Source organism: Trachurus japonicus, chromosome 15 (genome assembly GCF_045865225.1).
Source record: "Trachurus japonicus isolate A0001 chromosome 15, Traja_1.0".
In the NCBI taxonomy this organism is placed as follows: Eukaryota; Metazoa; Chordata; class Actinopteri; order Carangiformes; family Carangidae; genus Trachurus; species Trachurus japonicus.
The window spans coordinates 23,922,617-23,939,558 of record NC_140921.1 but is presented as its reverse complement, the minus strand read 5'-3'; the positions used below and the strand labels follow the sequence as shown (position 1 = coordinate 23,939,558).

The following is a 16,942-nucleotide window of genomic DNA, read 5'->3' as shown; positions in this document are numbered from 1 at the left end:
GGCCTATTCCTGTTGTTAAAAATTTTATATTGACATCATTAAAGATATATTCTGTTGACTGCTTGGATAAAGCTCCCTTGGGATCTAATGACCTGGCTGACTTCCTTCCGTTTCCCCCTGCTGTTAATTTGATCAGTAAAAACTATATGAACAGACCTTGACAGAATTACTAAATTCACATTAATTAAGTAAGCGGACATAAAGACTTTTTATTTGGATCTCGAGGGACACATGGAAGTCAACCTAATAACTTTTGATTGACCATAACATTATGTGGAAACTTATATTGCAGGTCACATTGCAAGGATTTGTACAAGCATTAATTGTTTTACAATGATACCTGCTGTTTCTGCAGCCCTTAACCCATTGCTGCCTTGAAAATATGAAAATTAAAATAATCAATGCCCATTAAATGGATATAAAGTGGGATCTTTTACTGTGTGATTGGTTTTATTTAATTGGAGCACCACTGGTTGACTGTGCTGGTTTCTGCAAAAGTTCCCTTACAGCCTGTTAAGACCTGACTCGTCTCAGTCAATTGTGCAACGACAGCATATGCCATACCACATGTGACATGTGCACAAACCCTCTCGTTCTCTTCATGCTCCAAAATATTCAACTGTAAACAGACCACCCTGCTGTTGTTGCCCTTTACACTACAATTTCCTTTGTGTTTGAACGTAACGAGTCTTTGTGAATCATACTTGCCTAGCTGGGAGTGCCTGAATGAAGTCACTGAGAGTTGCTGAGTGTCTCTCAAGGAAAGTGGGTGACTGTTTGTTTGCTTTGTCTTTCTTCCACCCCTGTGATTCAGACTCAGGCTGATCACAGTTTAATGCAGCAGGACTGCTGGGAAAAGTGGGTCAGGAGGAAGTTTAGTGAATTTGGCCGGGGAGTTTTTTGACTGTCTGTGGAGCGTCTTTCTGTAGAAGCAGAAGGAGGAAGTTGCTGCACGTGAAAGGAAGGGGAGTTTTAAAGGTCACTAATTGTTGTAGACCCACGAAGGAGGCGTGGAGTTTAGCATTTTTTATCACCCTCAGTGTTAAATTTGAGTTGTCTTTGTACATAGCCCATTATTGGATCCCACCTACAGCTCTTAAGTATTAAAAAGCCAAGTGTAAGCCAAAATGTAAACAAAAAAAAGAAGAAGCTGTATCCATGTCTGTTACTTTCTTCTTTTATTTATGATAATGTACAGATGGCACTTAACTTGTGTCCCTTGTGTTTTGATATGAAGCAGCATTTTCAAACAGAGCTGAGGACATTTCACTATTATGGCTTGACCACCTCTACTCTGTCACCTTGTATGAAGATCTAAGATACAGTAGAAAAAAGTAGGCTGCATTGAGTTCTGCTTTTTGTCAATGCTTCATTCTCAGGTGCTGCAGTGTGTAATGAAGGTGTGCTCCCATTGAGTTATCCATGTGAATTGCATTTCCTTTTATTGTCACCGAGAAATGAAGCACAACGAAATTTAGGTGCATCTCTCCCTAATAATAATAATAAAAAAAAAGAAAAATATACAAAGACTCATTTAAGAAATATATATTTATATTTTAAAAGTAGGTAAAGCACAAGTAAATAAATATGTAATAAAACTAAACAAAAGTAATTTACAAATATACTACAGATGTTGCTAGTGCAAATTCACATTCACATTGTCACTAATGTTTATTTCTTCCCCTCTTGTTGTCTCTGTTCGCAGGCTCTGCAGCCTCACACTGAAAAAGCTGGTTGTCCTCAAAGAACTGGATAAAGAGCTGAATTCCCTGTCCATAGCTGTCAAAATACAGGTGGGTGATTTCATGTCCAATGTGTGATCGGAGTAACAAATTCAAATGCAATATTTCACAGCAGCCCATCACACTCCAGAGTCTGTAGCTCACTGTCTCTCAGTCCTTTGTTAAGGCTGCATGCTGTTGAACAGAATCACAAAGCGTAGATGATGATAAGATATGCAACTAATCCCACTGATTGATTAAAAATCTCCTTAGCAGAGAAGCTCTGGCGAGTCCCATCCACTCAGGTGCTTTAAAAGGCAGCCTAGCATTACTACTATGAGAAGGAGCATTAGTACCTTAATACGGATTGTGCATCTTACAGTGACTGCTGGCGCATCTCTGTGAAACACTGACTCCCAGTATAGAAATGTTTAGATGATGTAAAAATCTAAATAATTAATGATGCATGGAAATAAGGTAAAGACATCTCACTGGTATCTGTTAAAGGCTGCTCATAACACTCAGCAACAACAGACGCACGTGTTATGTTGCACTCAAATGAACAAGGTTCCTGCAGTAGGATGATCACTGCAGGAATGTCTCCTTTCCTCCCATCACTGTAGTAATATTTTCCTGCTCAACGTTTACACAACCTTTTATGTGGATCTCACATTATCCATATACTGCATGAGCTCATTGGTTTGGCAGGATTCTGTATTTTGACTTATGAATGTCCTTCCCCGACAGTGTCCTCCTGTCTGTGTGTGTGTGTGTGTTTGTGTGTGTTTGTGTGTGTACCGTACCTCTATGTGAAACAGAAAAGGGAACAAAAATAGACTACAAAATACATTTGTCCAGCTTTTGTTTAATGCTCGCAGCTGAAAACTGATGTTCATCATATTTAAATCTAATGAATTTGATATTACAATTTATATCTTTAAATTAGATCATAAAAATGGAAACTGATTGATAACCCTTTCCTTGATCTAAAATAGTGCAGTATATGTTAAAAGATTGTGTATGTGCTGAAACCCAAACATGTGCATGTTCATCATGCTAACGACGGTATTGCAAAATCAATCTTGAGGCAGAACATGACACTGATGAGGAAATGCACTGCTTTAGCCACAGTACACTGCCCTTCCCTTACATGTAGCGGCCGGCAACACATTTGAAGCCAGGCCTGAGTCTGCAGACAGGCTTTACAGTTTGAAAACACACACTCCTCAGTAAGCCTGGTAGTGGTTGTAAAGATGATGGTCCACTGGTTCTGGAACAGCTGATTCTGAGAGAGAAATAAGACCAGTGAGAACATCTCAAACACAAGCCCTGAGGAGGCCATGTGGAAATAATTCTCTCTCTCTCTCTCTCTCTCTCTCAAAAAAAAAAACTCATTCAAAAATGTTCACTCCCCTTCAAGATTTGGGCTCACCTGAATGCAGGAAGTCTGTAATTTGTGTGTGAAGGATTCAGTGTGACTCTAATAGAGCAACAGTTTTTTTTCTCACACATCAGAGACTCCTGCATCTTGCAACTGGTAAAATAATATGAACCCTGTAGTTATAGGGCAGCACTGACATGTAGTACGGATGTGCATTATTCAGGGGTGCAAACTTGTCACCTTTCGGCGAAATTCGCCGTTTTGGATCCCAAATTGGTCATTTGTGTGATTCGTGTAAATCCGCAATAAAAAAAAATTTGAGAGGGGGGGGGGGGGGGTCCGGCGAGGCGAGGCGAGGCAAGCCGAGCCAATGCACCTGTCTCTTTAAGGCGCGTGCACCTTATCTGGATGACAGCCAGTGGTGGCAGCGCTCCTCTTCTGTCCAGCAATACACACCTGAAGCTTCACTTTTAATACAGACTAAAACTAACGCGACTTTGTGAGCATGGCGAGTGAAAGAGTCGGAGCTAGAAGATGCTCCAGCAGCGTTGTATAGGTCTGCTGCTGTATGGGACCGCGTGTGTGTGATGATCGCGATCGCGGCCAATTAGCGATTAGCGCGTTTAGCATTTATTAGCTCCAGTGTCTCCTCTGGAGGAGGGTCTGGCGAGCGAGACTAGCTCCAGTGCGACCTCAGCAGCAGCAGCAGGAGGAGGAGGAGGTTGACTGACTGTGGCAGGACACCTCTGCCTCTGTTTCACTTCATGTTGCTGGTAAATAATGTGGTTGTAAAAGTAGTAGGCTAAAGTTAAATTATTTAGTATGCACTAATTAAAGGGGCAGAGATTTAAGAGACATTTTAACTTTTATATTTTATAAGATATATTTTTTGTAAGAACCACAATTAATAAATATAGGTTATATATTTCAGTGAATATCTAATTGTTCTTAGCATTTGTTAGATAACTTTCTTTTCCCAATAAATTAAAACATGTTGGAACTATCAATGTCTCCTCTCTTGCAGCCAGAATCTCACCTACTTTTAACCTCAGACTGTCACAATGATGTATCAGATGTCAGACTGCCTCATTCTTTTAGTTTTAACCTGAATATACGAGACATGATTGATTTTCCCAACGATCAAAGTATACCAAACCGAACCGAAAACCATGACCACAAAACCGTGAACCGAACTGTTTGCTTGAACATCTTTTAAATACATATTGCCGCTTAATATGTTTTATGTAACCTATGGCATTTTTAAGCTTCATGTGTGTTATTGGACAGAAAGAGCAGCGCTACCTCGGAGCATAGCCTACATACAGAAAACACATTTACATCAATAAATAAATGTTTCACAATGAACCAATCAGTCTGTATTAAATTTTATTTAGTTTGAAGGCAAGGTTTGCAAGGTTCATCTGATGGACATCAAGGGACAGATTCTCCAAGTTTTGCACAGCTTTTGCTCATGCTAAACCTGCATAGGCTGAAGACCCCCTTCACATATTTCAAAACCAAACACAAGAGAGACAGATTGTGCAGGTTTAACAGGAGCAAAAGCTGTGCAAACCTGAGTAAATCTGGACCCTAGTCCCATGCTAAAATTGACTGTAAATTCACCTTTAAAGTTGGTTTTTAAAAAAAATTCCCCGGGGGAGCATGCCCCCGGACCCCCCTAGGGGGTCGGTATCTTGTCACCTTTTTTACCCCTGATGAGTTTGCACCCCTGATTATTAGTAAATGATTAAATGTTGCTACCCTCGATAATTATCTCAGATGTTACACAGCTGCACAACAGTTGCTGGGGCTGCAGCCCTGACAGGTGACAACTCTCCACTCTTCATGCTAATGTTGGACATTGAAAACAAGCAAAGTGAAAAGTGGGACAGATGACATCTTATGTAAAACCAGCGCAGTCTCACAGTGTTTTGATCTAGAAAAATGAAAATAAGGTTGTGTGTAGGCTGTGTTAGAATAAATTGGCACAAAACCAATCAACTGGAGCAATGTGGAACCACATTAGGCACATGCATGTGGGTGTTAACCTGCAAGGCACGAAGGCTGCTGCTGGGTGAGGTTGGCAGTGTTACCAGCGCTAACCTTAGCCACTAGGCAAACCAGAACGACGGTGTTAGACCACAGATGCTGTGTGCTCCTGTTTGGTCTGAAAAGGTAACACAGCTCATCATGAACATTTTAAGCACTTTCTCAGTGTTTTCTTCACATTAGTTGACTTGCTTACATTTATATTTCTGTGTAATCGATTTGTCAAACATCCCCACTGTATGAGTATGTCTACATAACATACTAATGCGAATGCTACAGCATGCCACATTTTTCTTCTCACGCCTCACTAATTAACATTTTTCTATCCCACTGTCAATATTTTCTCCCTTATTATGAAATTTAATTGAACTTTTATTTAGCACTGGCTGATTAAATTTCAAAGGAAACAAATCACCCCCTCCCCACCCCCTTACTGTAATCCTGAAGGAAAAATCAGCCAACCAAGTGTGGCTTTATCCATGAGCTACATTGTCTCCAGAGCGTGAAATCTCTCAATTTCTGCTGAGCCGCCTGGAGGACAGCTGAGCAAAGCTCTGTTCGCCACAGCTCCGGAACTGGAGCATTAAATGCAATTTCCAGCAGGTTTGGTTAGGGAGAACAGAGACGCTGAGGGGATAAAGAGACAGTTGGAGGAGATGACAGAGGAATAAGAGGGTTTTGTTTTCAGACAGTGAATTACAAAGCTTCATTACCGCATGTCATCGGTTCACTGTTCTGCATACAGTGGCCGTCTCTTCTCTCTCGCTGGCTCTCATCAGGTTAAATGGCCTACATCCACACACAACCCCAGTAATGGCTAACCATTTGGACGGTCTCCCAAAGTCACAGCAGCGGGGATGATGAGATTGCAGTTTTCGTCTGCAGGAGGCTCTGTTCCCCGGGAGATAGTCTTCTGTCTCGCACCCTGGACGCCGCTGGGTCACTTCAAGTAGCTCGGGCCTCCTCACAAATAACCTCGGCTTCATTTTGCGCACATTGAGTCGCTGTGTGATATACTGCAGCACGAACACTGCATGATTATGCATTTTTATGTCCTCTCTTTTCTGTATGCAGTGGCCTGAGGTTGTAGCCAGACGTTGATGTCAGCCGGATTATGATAGAAAAGACGTGCGAGCCGCATTTCAGCTCAAGCCGCTGTCCAAAGCACTTCCATTTGCAGTGCACTCAGATATGATCCAATTGTGTGTGTATGTGTGTGTGTATCAGTTTGTGTTGGTTGAAAGCAGAAGATTTGAAACGCCTTCAAAACCTTTTTACCACAAGTGCATGTTGAGCTGTTGTTCTATCCCAGAGGGGGACAACTTAGAGAATTTTACATGTTTAAAAAAGTGTAAAGTTGAACTTGTTTTTCCACAGGCTTGTGGAGCTTTGGTAGAGGGGCTGTAACATTTCCCATCTGGCTCCAGAGAGACAGTAGAGAAGCTTGTAGCAGGGGAGAGAGGGTGAGAGAAAGGGGGGCCAAAGGACATTCAGTACAAGCTTTTCTTGCCAAGGCTCTGTATTGTTAATGCATGTCAGGCAGTTTGAGAGTGCTGGTCTTTTGTGCCTTGATTCATTGTACCAGCCACTGAGCATGAGAAAAAAAACACATACAAGGCCCCTTTGTGGACCTCAAGTTAATGGCAAGGTCAGACTTGGAGAGAGTTTTATCCTCATTTTTTCTTTAGATACAAAATCAGGGGTTGCTGCTACCTCCGAGGTTCTGTCATCGTGCCTTTCTCTGGAGCATAAACAGCTTATTACTAATGAATGCTTTGGAAATTTCGGCAGAGCTAAATATTCTTTATTCCCATGTCCTGTTTAGTTCTTCAAAGCTTTGTTTAATGTATTGTTCATGCAAAGATCAAATCCATAAATGTTAATGTTTGACATTGCAGTACATTATGTTTTAAACATTTCTGTCCTTTGTGAGCGAGGTTGCAGCTCACTGTTGCATTTCTCTGACTATTGACTATTGTGTCTTTCAGTTTATAGAGTGAAACTTTGATGTTTTCAGTCTGATAAATGTAGGCCTTTATGGGAAATTGACAATGAAACAATGAAAAACAGTGATTGTAGCATTAGAAAAAACATATACATGTATATTTGCTACATAAATGGTTATTACACTGCTGTCACACATTTATGGCATGGCAGCAGGATTGTTGATCACATGGCCAAGTGCGAGAGCCCATTATTTTCTATTGTTACTTACTGCCATTGACATAAGAAAAGAGGTAGTGGAAGTGAAGGTTAACATTGAGACATCAGATGACTTCTCTTTAATCACTATGATATTTGCTGTGTAGTATAGTAGTGGAAGTGCCACATTTTCCAGTTGTTTCCTCGTGATAAAACTGGAAGTCAGAGAATATCTTAACATTAACTTAGTCATCTGCGATCTTTGATTTTCACTGGAGAAGAAAACTGATTTACCCTGCGTCAGTTCCTGTTTTGCCAGACATACCAAGCTACATGCAGTCTGCTCAGTCGACTGGAGGGTGTTGATGATTTGAAGCGTGGGTATGTACTGCATGCCATTTCTGTTGGCTGTGACAGACCCTTGTAATCCTCTTGCCTTCTGTGGCCCACAAGGTGAGATTCTTTGTTGGCCTTGCTTTTCTGACTCTGACATTTCCTTGACCTGGCCACTCATTTATCTACAGAAAACATTAAGTATGTAAGGCATTGCCGTATTCTTGAATAAAGCTGCCCCCCTTCTCTGGTATCTTGTGATGATTCCTGAGTACACACCCAACCATTTCATTTGGTATCCGTTACATGATTCAGCAGCTCTGATGACACTAGGATCCAGTGTCGTACCCGCTGCACTGGACCATTAAATAGTTCTCCCTGGGGTATGAAGGCAGACGCAGGATATCCTTACTGCTCCATGCTGCTCACAAATCTAACTCGGTTCTGTTGTCACGTCTAGCAAATACCTGAAATAATCTTTAAGGACTTCTGAAGTTTTTACAGCCGTTGATGAGTTGCCAAATACATAACACAACAAATATCCGTCTTCAGCGCTCACAGCTTGACATGAAATCAGGAACTCAAGACTTTGACAAGCTGTTTCTGTTTTGATTTTCTCATTTAAAGTCCCCACTTCAAGATTGTGCGTGGTAGAAAAAGGAGCTTGATTGAAGAATTAAACTACAACTTGAGAAGGAACACGACAAGACCTTAATCCAAGGCAGGAAAGAGGGCTGAGACACACACACTTGTGTGTTGGTGTCCTCACATTTGGAGATGACTGCCACAACCCATGACATTTAAATCCCCGTGCTGTTTGGCAACAACAACTTTGTCAGCTCCCAGAATTAGCTTAGCCGATGGAACTCTCCCAACCAGGATAGCAGACATTAGGTAATAAAACTAAATTTACTTTCGAGTTGCCGCTTAAAAAGGTAGCCTGAAAAATGATAACAACGTGCAACTTCATAGCAACTACAAGAACTAAATATGTATGTATGTGCGAACTAACTAATGTGTTAATGTGTGGGTTAACCGATACCCATGCATCCATCCAAGTCAGCAGATTGGCATCCTGTTTTACATTTTTCTGCTGCGGTATGAGGCGTTCACTTTAACTTGGTCTGCTCCTCCGTAGATGGTACAGTAACACACCTGACAGAGTTTTTCTGAGTTGTGTCAACAAACAGGGAAGGGAACCTTTCCTCCCAACTGTTAACTGGCTTTTTTCACCGTGTCACATGAATTAGTCTATTAGCTTCATTCTTAACACCCTGAAGGAGATAACTCCACCATCTTCAGTGTCATCAGACTTGTACATCCTCAAACATGACGCCGTGTCATTGATGATAAACTTCCTCTCAGACAGCACACAGCTGAGCCGTCACAGTCCTCCTTGTGTCACCTGACTTGCATACTGCGCACTCATTCTCTAAACAAATCTAGGTTGTAGTAAAGAGCAGCGCTGGTGTTTGATGATCTCTACTGTGAGTCAACAGCTTTTTCTCCACTCGTGCACTTTTTTAATGTTACACTCCCTCCTGGAGCAGCCATGATTTACAACTCTAGCCAGTTGTTTCTAAAATGCTGCTGAGTCTAGCAGTAGCTTAAAGGTGAAGCAGGGATAAGATTATGTTGTTACTGTTTTTAATTTTTACACAATTTTTAAAAAATATGTGTATGTATGTATGTATGTATGTATGTATGTATGTATGTATGTATGTATGTGTATATATATGTATATATATATGTATATATATATATATATATATATATATGTATATATATATATATATGTATGTATGTATATACTGTATGTATGTGTGTATATATATATATACAAATATATATATATATAAATAAATAAATAAATAGTAAAGAATGAGCAAGTCCGTCAGTGTTTTTCTGAAAGGACCTGGAGGTTGTTTGTTCTGGGCTGCCACGGGGTGTGAATCTGCATAAATGTGTGAATGTGAAGTCGGCTGGTAATAAAACAAGTCTTGCATGCAACTGTTGTCTGGACACATTGAATTACCATAGCTACACCTTCCACAGATTTGACTCATTCCACATGTAAAGCCCACAGATTGGGCCGGTGCTCTTTCGAAATGATTTAGCACAAACAAATTCAATTGTGTCGCCACTCGCCAGTGGATGATATTACAGTTTTAACAGGCTAAATTGGCCGTGTTTCAGTATTTCATGCTTGCTCTACTGTCTGACAACAGCAAGGCTGTAACAGTGTACTGTATGCATGAGCACCGACAGTAGGAAAGAAGCAAACAGATAAATGAGAACTGCTGTCATGATTTATCAATAGACAAGTTATCATCGTCTTATCTGATCTTCGGTGGTCATCCTGTTTACGTTGTGCAATAATGCAATCTGCTCTTGTCCTAGTTTACAAAGATTGTTAGTGTCTATTAAAGCCATCTGTTTTCTCTATGTTATGCAATCATATACTGTTTAATTGTTTTGTAGGTATTATTATTTTAACAACAGACTAGTTGAACTATACAAGCAGCATCATAGATTGACCCAAAGATATCAATATCATTGCCCCAATTATATACATTTTTCTGCCATGAAATTGTTATTTAAATACATATCAGATTTCTGATCTAGTGCCCACGGGTTGTCACGACAGTTCAATTCATACCAAGCATATAATATCTCAAACTTGACTCATATTTGATACAGTGTACTTTTTTTCATTCCCTCTGTTATTATTCAACTGGTGGAAACAGTTAACACAAGCGCAGATCCCTTACCAATTATTGTGTGAGTCAAACTTTTTTTTTTCAAGTGAATATGACAAAAGACGTTCTTTTTCTCATTCCACCAGAGAGATGCACGTGAAATTCAGGATAGCAACTAAAGCAAACCTGGAAGTCCCTTTGTGTAATAAGTCCTGTGTAGTATTTGTGAGTCTGCTCACAGTGTAACTTTGCTCTTCTTTGTCTTTCAGGGTTCTAAGCGTCTTCTTAGATCAAATGAGTACATCCTCCCACCCAGTGGACTGATGGAGACAGATCTGGAGCTCACATTCTCACTACAGGCAAGGCATCTGGCACTGTACTGTGAATTCTCACACTGATGTGGTAGTTAGTTGACAGACAGGACTGTGTTCAAGTATTAAGCCACACTGGTGGCCCTTCTTAACTCATTTTTTCTAGAAAGTTTTAAGATACATATGTATTTTGTATACAAAATACATAATAAATATCTATGATAATATCAGGCTCAGTTTCTGAAAGCTTTGTTTTGGTGTGAGATAAGGTGTTAACTGTTGTTGTAGGAGACATGAAATACTGTTGTTGAATAGAATGGTTTTTCAAGAACAAAAAAGAATCAGCTACCAATTTGCAGACTGGATTAGCTACTGTAGATGGCTGTCGACCTGAGCTAAACACAACAAGGTGATCCATTAGACCTTGTAGCTCAAAACGACTCTGTCTGTTGAATGAAGCCTTAGAAATGTTGGCAAAGTACTGGACGCGAAAGTGCAGCAGTGATGTTCAGCCAACCTGTGAAACTTGATCTTACAATCTATTATTGTGTGAATATTATAGGCAAGAAAAGTCAATGTGAAGATCAAGCTCTGGCAGTCAAGAGATAAAATGACTTATAGAAACAGACAAGGAGGATGAAAAGAGTGAATGTGAGGATGAAATGTAGTCCCAGGGAGAAATGTAGTTCTGAAGTGAGGTGGAGAGTCTTGGTGAAGGTTCACCTACAGTTCAACCACAGCTGAGCAGCCGGGCGACAGAGAGGGTTTTTGATATTTCAGATAGTGAGATTACAGAGTCTGACAACCGCCATGTCTCAGTGCAGTGAGAGTGAGGATGTAGAGCCCCACATAGTTCCAAGCAGTCAGCATTATGGCTACAGATAAATCTTGTGAAACAGCAAAGCAGTTTATACACACAGGGAGAAGTTCATGGAATATAATGAGGAGAAGTTACATTGTTGGCCGGCAGTCTGAGCAAGACTAAAGGACTATAAGGGACACGGTGGCTGGTAAAACATTGCAAAGGTTAGGTTGCCATACTGTAATATGGCCTGACTATGGCCCATGCTTCATTTGGTAGTGGTAATATGTGACAGAAACCCAGTTACCAGTTGATGCAATGAAATTCACTAAATTGTTCACAGACAAAACACACTGTCCAGAAATAAATGCCATCGTTCATTTAAACCCCAAAATTTCATTAAGTCTTGAAAACTGGGCATCAGCTCTTCAGCTTAATAAAAGACAGATGGGAGGTTAGATCTTGAGTAAGAAGTCAAATTTGTTTTGATGTGATGAAAGGAAGAATGAGCCTAAAATGAAATACTGAGTTTAAACCATTTTATTTTATGATTCAAACTGTATGGTTAAATAAGTTGAGAATTGTTTCTTATTTCATCAAAGAGTTTGATTTCAACAAAAACAGACTGACTGGTGAAACAGTTATGCATATTGATTTCCAACTAAATACTGAGCATATGATCCAGAATCCATTGTTTACCTGACTTTTATTTTCATTCCTTACAGTACCCTCATTTTCTGAAGCGGGATGCCAACAGACTCCAGATAATGCTGCAGAGGAGGAAACGCTACAAGAATCGAACCATCCTGGGCTACAAAACTTTGGCTGTGGGAGTTATCAATATGGCTGAGGTAACTGCACAGTGCCTCAACCCGGGGCGTTGCTTTCAATCATTTCATTTTATGTTTCATTGTTCGCCGTTTCATTTCTCTTCAGAGACATATAATTTCACTCTGAGCTTGAGATTGCATTCTGCTGTTCTCTGACAGTGACTGACACGGCTATTAGTGTCTCTGTACCCACGTCTTGGTTGCCAAAGAGAGGGCCTCTTGTGTTACACATCATTTCAGCAGATTCATGCTCATCACACATACTGCTGTGTGAGATTATGGGCCATCTGGAGCTGGTTTCGTATGCACTCTTCTGCAAACAGTGTATTCGGTCATGCTATGCAGAAGTAATGGACTAGGAGCTCATATAATGCAAAGGGTAGATGTTTTTTTAATGTAGATACACCATTAAATTCCTTTTTATGAGCCTGATCCGGTGGGGACTTAGTTACATCATACCACAGGGCCGATTTTTATTGCCCATAGTGGCTCCTCCTGTGCTCACCGATGACTATTGTCGGAGTGGAGATGATGAATTGAATCTGTTGGCCGCTGTTAATTGCTCAGTTCTGTGGGTGATTCACTTGCAGCAACAAGAGTTTATTTTAACAGGCTCAAACGCATGGTCTATAGCAAATGGCACAAGTGCATTAAGGCGTGTCTATATCATTTTTGCTATTTTAATGGCAGAAAAAACACTCGCTGCAACCCAACGGTGGAAAATGGTTGTACTTAGTCTTTTATTCAATCATGGAAGTGTTTTGGGCGTATCATGCAATAAATCAATCAGAGCGCCTTCTCCTATCTCCTTCACAAGTCAGGCATGCTCGCATGGCATCACTTCGCTATTATAATGGTGCAGTGTTTCACACAGAGTTAGATTCTATTTGTGTTGATCACATATTGTGATTGGCCACTGAGCCTTGTCACAGCACGTGTACGCAGCAGCTCCGTGCCTCCTGAGGCGCAAGCAAATACTGAGCGAATCTACACGCAGTGCCAAGCTGCACAGTGAAGGAATGGTAGTACCGGTAGACGTCTTTTATGTTATATTATTATGAGAAGTGTAAAAACATTTTCTGCTCATTGTGAATACGTTGGGAAAATAGAATCCAGCTGATGAATGAGAAAAATTTTGGTGGCTTTTTTCAGGTAGTAAGAAAGAACGCTTCTCTGCAGAACCATGATGTATGCTAATGCTATGAGATGCACATTATGCCACCAAGACGCTCTGATGCTCTGTGTCCATGTTGTAATGCTCCTTATCACAACATCTGTGTGCATTTTCTTTTTCTTTTCGTTACGTAATATTTGTGGCTTTTTGCCTTTAATTGGCAGGACAGTAGAGATAGACAGGAAATGGGGAGGCAGAGAGTGGGGGAATGACATGCAGCAAAGAGCCACACCGCATTCTGCTTGTGTTCAACCGTCTACACATCTCTCTTGTGAGCACTGACACTTGCTTCGTGAAGTACTGTCTTCAGGCCATGTTTTTGTTAATTCCTTCCTCAAGATAGAAATGCACTAACAACGATGTGCCTGACTGCACCTCAGTTTGAGACCAACACACCCACAAGTGCTCAAATAGGCTCAGGGTATTAGCACTAGCCAGGAAAAAGACGACTGCATCTGTCTAAAACTAAGACACAAAGACACTTGATGGGGTCCCTTTTGTTACAGGAGAGAACAGAGGGGTGTTATTTGACAGTAGCTGAACTACTACAGTCCATAGTGAAAAAAACTGTGGGAATTGGGCTTCATGTAGCAGCTACTCATCAATGAAAATGCCTTGCTCTGGATATAATTAGTTGGGTCCTCAGCTCGTGTGTGAAAGAGATTGAGATGAGATGGAGCTTCAGACGTATTGAGTGATGGATTGGAATAGAGAAAGGCAGGTAACATTTCTCCAATGCTAATTAACAGCAGCTGATGTGTGATCCATGCTCAGCCAGAGCTATTTCCCGGCCGTAGCCCTAGGACAGGAATTGACTAACATCTGCAAACAAGACTAATGCATTATTGCATTTTAAAATACCACTCAGCTGCTGTGCTGTTTTGGGGCCTGGTGCAGTGAAACAACCCACAGACTTCTATGAATAAAACAAGATTGACCATTATTGGGTCTTGTCGGGTAATTATGTTGTCATCTACAGTACAGTAAATTCCTTCGTGCCCTCATTCTGAATCTGTCGGGGTATTATGTGGGAGGGAAGTCACTTATTGGACTTTGCGTGGTGCATTCAAGTGCACCCCTGCCGGTGTTCGAGCAAAAACGCCGTGCTCCCCGAACGGCGATTCATCAAGTGAAGTAGCCCAAGCACCCCCCAGATAGTGCTTAGAGTGGAAGCTCATCCCTTCTCGTCTGATTCAAAACAGTTTATGCAAACTGTGTTACTCTGTTTGACTGGATGATATGAGCAAATTGGCTCAGCTCATTTAGACATTTGGAATGGGAGAGCAGCATTGTGCTAATGGAGATTCATTTAGAGATAGCATAGCTGTCAGCTTGTAATCAGTCGGTAAATCTCGGCGAGCGTAAAACAGTGCAACAGCAGCTATCTGGGTCTCTGTTGGATCAGTTTTGGCTCAGTAAAGAGAGAGATACAATTGTACCATCCTGCCTGACTGATGAAGAAATATCGTTTGTTCCATGCTGCTCTGACATGGATCTGAGTAATTGAATATGCAGGAATTATACAAGACATGAAGGCATCTCACCTTAAGAGGACTAGCTGGCGAGACAGATGAAATCCATGTAACAAATCCTGTGTTGCTTTATTCAAGAAAGATAATATTATGAGAGACCATGCAGGGGGAGGGACAGAATTAAAATGAAGTGTCTTACATAAGTAGATTTTTTTATTTATTTAAATGGATTCTTAAAAATCAATGTTCGGCCTCAATGTTAATCTTCCCGTGTCCAGGTGATGCAACACCCGACAGACGGAGGACAGATTCTGGGTCTCCATAGCAACGTGAAGGAGGCGCCTGTGCGTGTGGCCGAGATCAGCGTGTACTCTCTGTCCAGCCAGCCCATCGACCACGAGGACGGCAGCAGCCAAGCTGGCCGCAAGACCAAAACCTCAGGTGGGCACAACCATATCCTGTCCCCCTACGTGGGTCTGTTAGACAGGCCTGTACCCATGCTGCCTCCCGTCCAAGCCCTGTCTGTAATTTCAGCCGTCACCCTGGAGCAAGCCCGCCCTGCCCCGGCCCCTCTCTTCCCGCCTTCCACATGGCTTCTATTTCCCAGCCATGGACAGAATAAACTCTATTAATCCCAGGCCAACCTATGGCCAAGGATATGTTATTCTCTTCAGCTATGGTTGTAATGTTGATTCGAGAGTCGAACAGATGTAGGGCCTATTACCTTACACTGCTTTAATTCTGGGCGGGAGGGGGAAATATTGGGGCCTGCTCGGACTCCACGCCTTTATCCTGCTATGCTGATCCCTCGCTGTTCTGGATGTTATTAAGGAGACTGCTCAAACATAACAGATGAGCTCATGCACCAAGTATTAAACTGGTGTCACTCTGAGGGAAGGAAAGATGTTTATCTTTCTCTTCTCTGCAGTGATCCTTAATAACATCCATTCCTTCTAGAAACACAGAACAGGATGTTTCACAGGCAGAAGGAAGTATGAATTAGCCATAAACTTAAAAAAAAAGAAAAAAGATCTTATATCACCTGATTTGTCCTCAGCTGTCAAACATACAGTAAAATCTACCTCTTTAGGAATGTGGTCGTTCAAATAAAATGTGCCATTAGACAAAAGAAGCACAGTAAAATGTTTCAACCACTGAAGTGTCATTAAAATTTCATCATAATATTAGGCATGGATTACAAAAAGAGCTCTGCAGTCTAATTTGCATATAATAAGAGTTACTTTCCATTTCAGCAATCAAATTTAGCCTATAATTATATGCTTAGAAAATGTTTTGTATGATTATATATTATCTTCATTATTCTGGCCAAGTCATCAAAACAAGTCATTATTGATGAACTGAGTAGAATGAGACAGGATATTAAGCAACTTCATCCTCACAAGATGGAAAACGATCTTTAAGATCACTTTGATTATCAGTGAATGTTATACAACACATTTACATTATAATACAATTATACTGTTACATGTTTAACACCTTTTGCCTTTCAATGACAATGCAAAAAGAACGGTCAAAATGTTTGTAGTGAATTTAGGAGCCTTCATTTAATAAGGATTCAATCTTTATTCCAAAAGAAAATTGAGTTTGAGTTTCAGCACTAATAAAGCTGTGACCTTGGATTTCTGTTCTCCTTTCAGTTCACTGTGTAAACCTCATCTCTCTTTAAGTCCAAGCTCCCAAAGATTTGTTTGTGGGAAACTTGCAAATTTGAGTCTGGATGTAATCCGGATGTAATGCTGCCTAATATATTGCTTGAGGTTTAAACCTATATTGAGATGTTTTTCCCTGCGTGTGTTTCTGTGCTTGTCTACCTCAGACCGCTCCCCTGACATGGATAATTATTCTGAGGAGGATGATGACAGCTACTCATCGGAGCAGGAAGCCAGTGATGACGCAGTTCATGGTCAGGTCAGTGCCAGAAAATACTTAAGTGGGGACAAATCTGCATTACCCATGGAAATTAAATACATTTAAGAAATTCAGTAAATAAAATGTCATTCATGTCTT

General features: G+C 40.9%; 1 protein-coding gene across 2 annotated transcripts in view; it reads left to right on the top strand.

The window, feature by feature from the left end:
• Positions 1-16,942, top strand: part of LOC146973752 (phosphofurin acidic cluster sorting protein 2) — a 48,966-nt gene that overhangs the window by 18,075 nt on the left and 13,949 nt on the right. For both annotated transcript variants that reach the window (XM_085800643.1, XM_085800642.1), the window contains exons 2-6: positions 1,706-1,793; positions 10,595-10,684; positions 12,164-12,289; positions 15,193-15,355; positions 16,752-16,843. In XM_085800643.1, the coding sequence (XP_085656769.1) occupies positions 1,706-1,793; positions 10,595-10,684; positions 12,164-12,289; positions 15,193-15,355; positions 16,752-16,843 (559 nt within the window). The remainder of the gene's footprint in view (positions 1-1,705; positions 1,794-10,594; positions 10,685-12,163; positions 12,290-15,192; positions 15,356-16,751; positions 16,844-16,942) is intronic.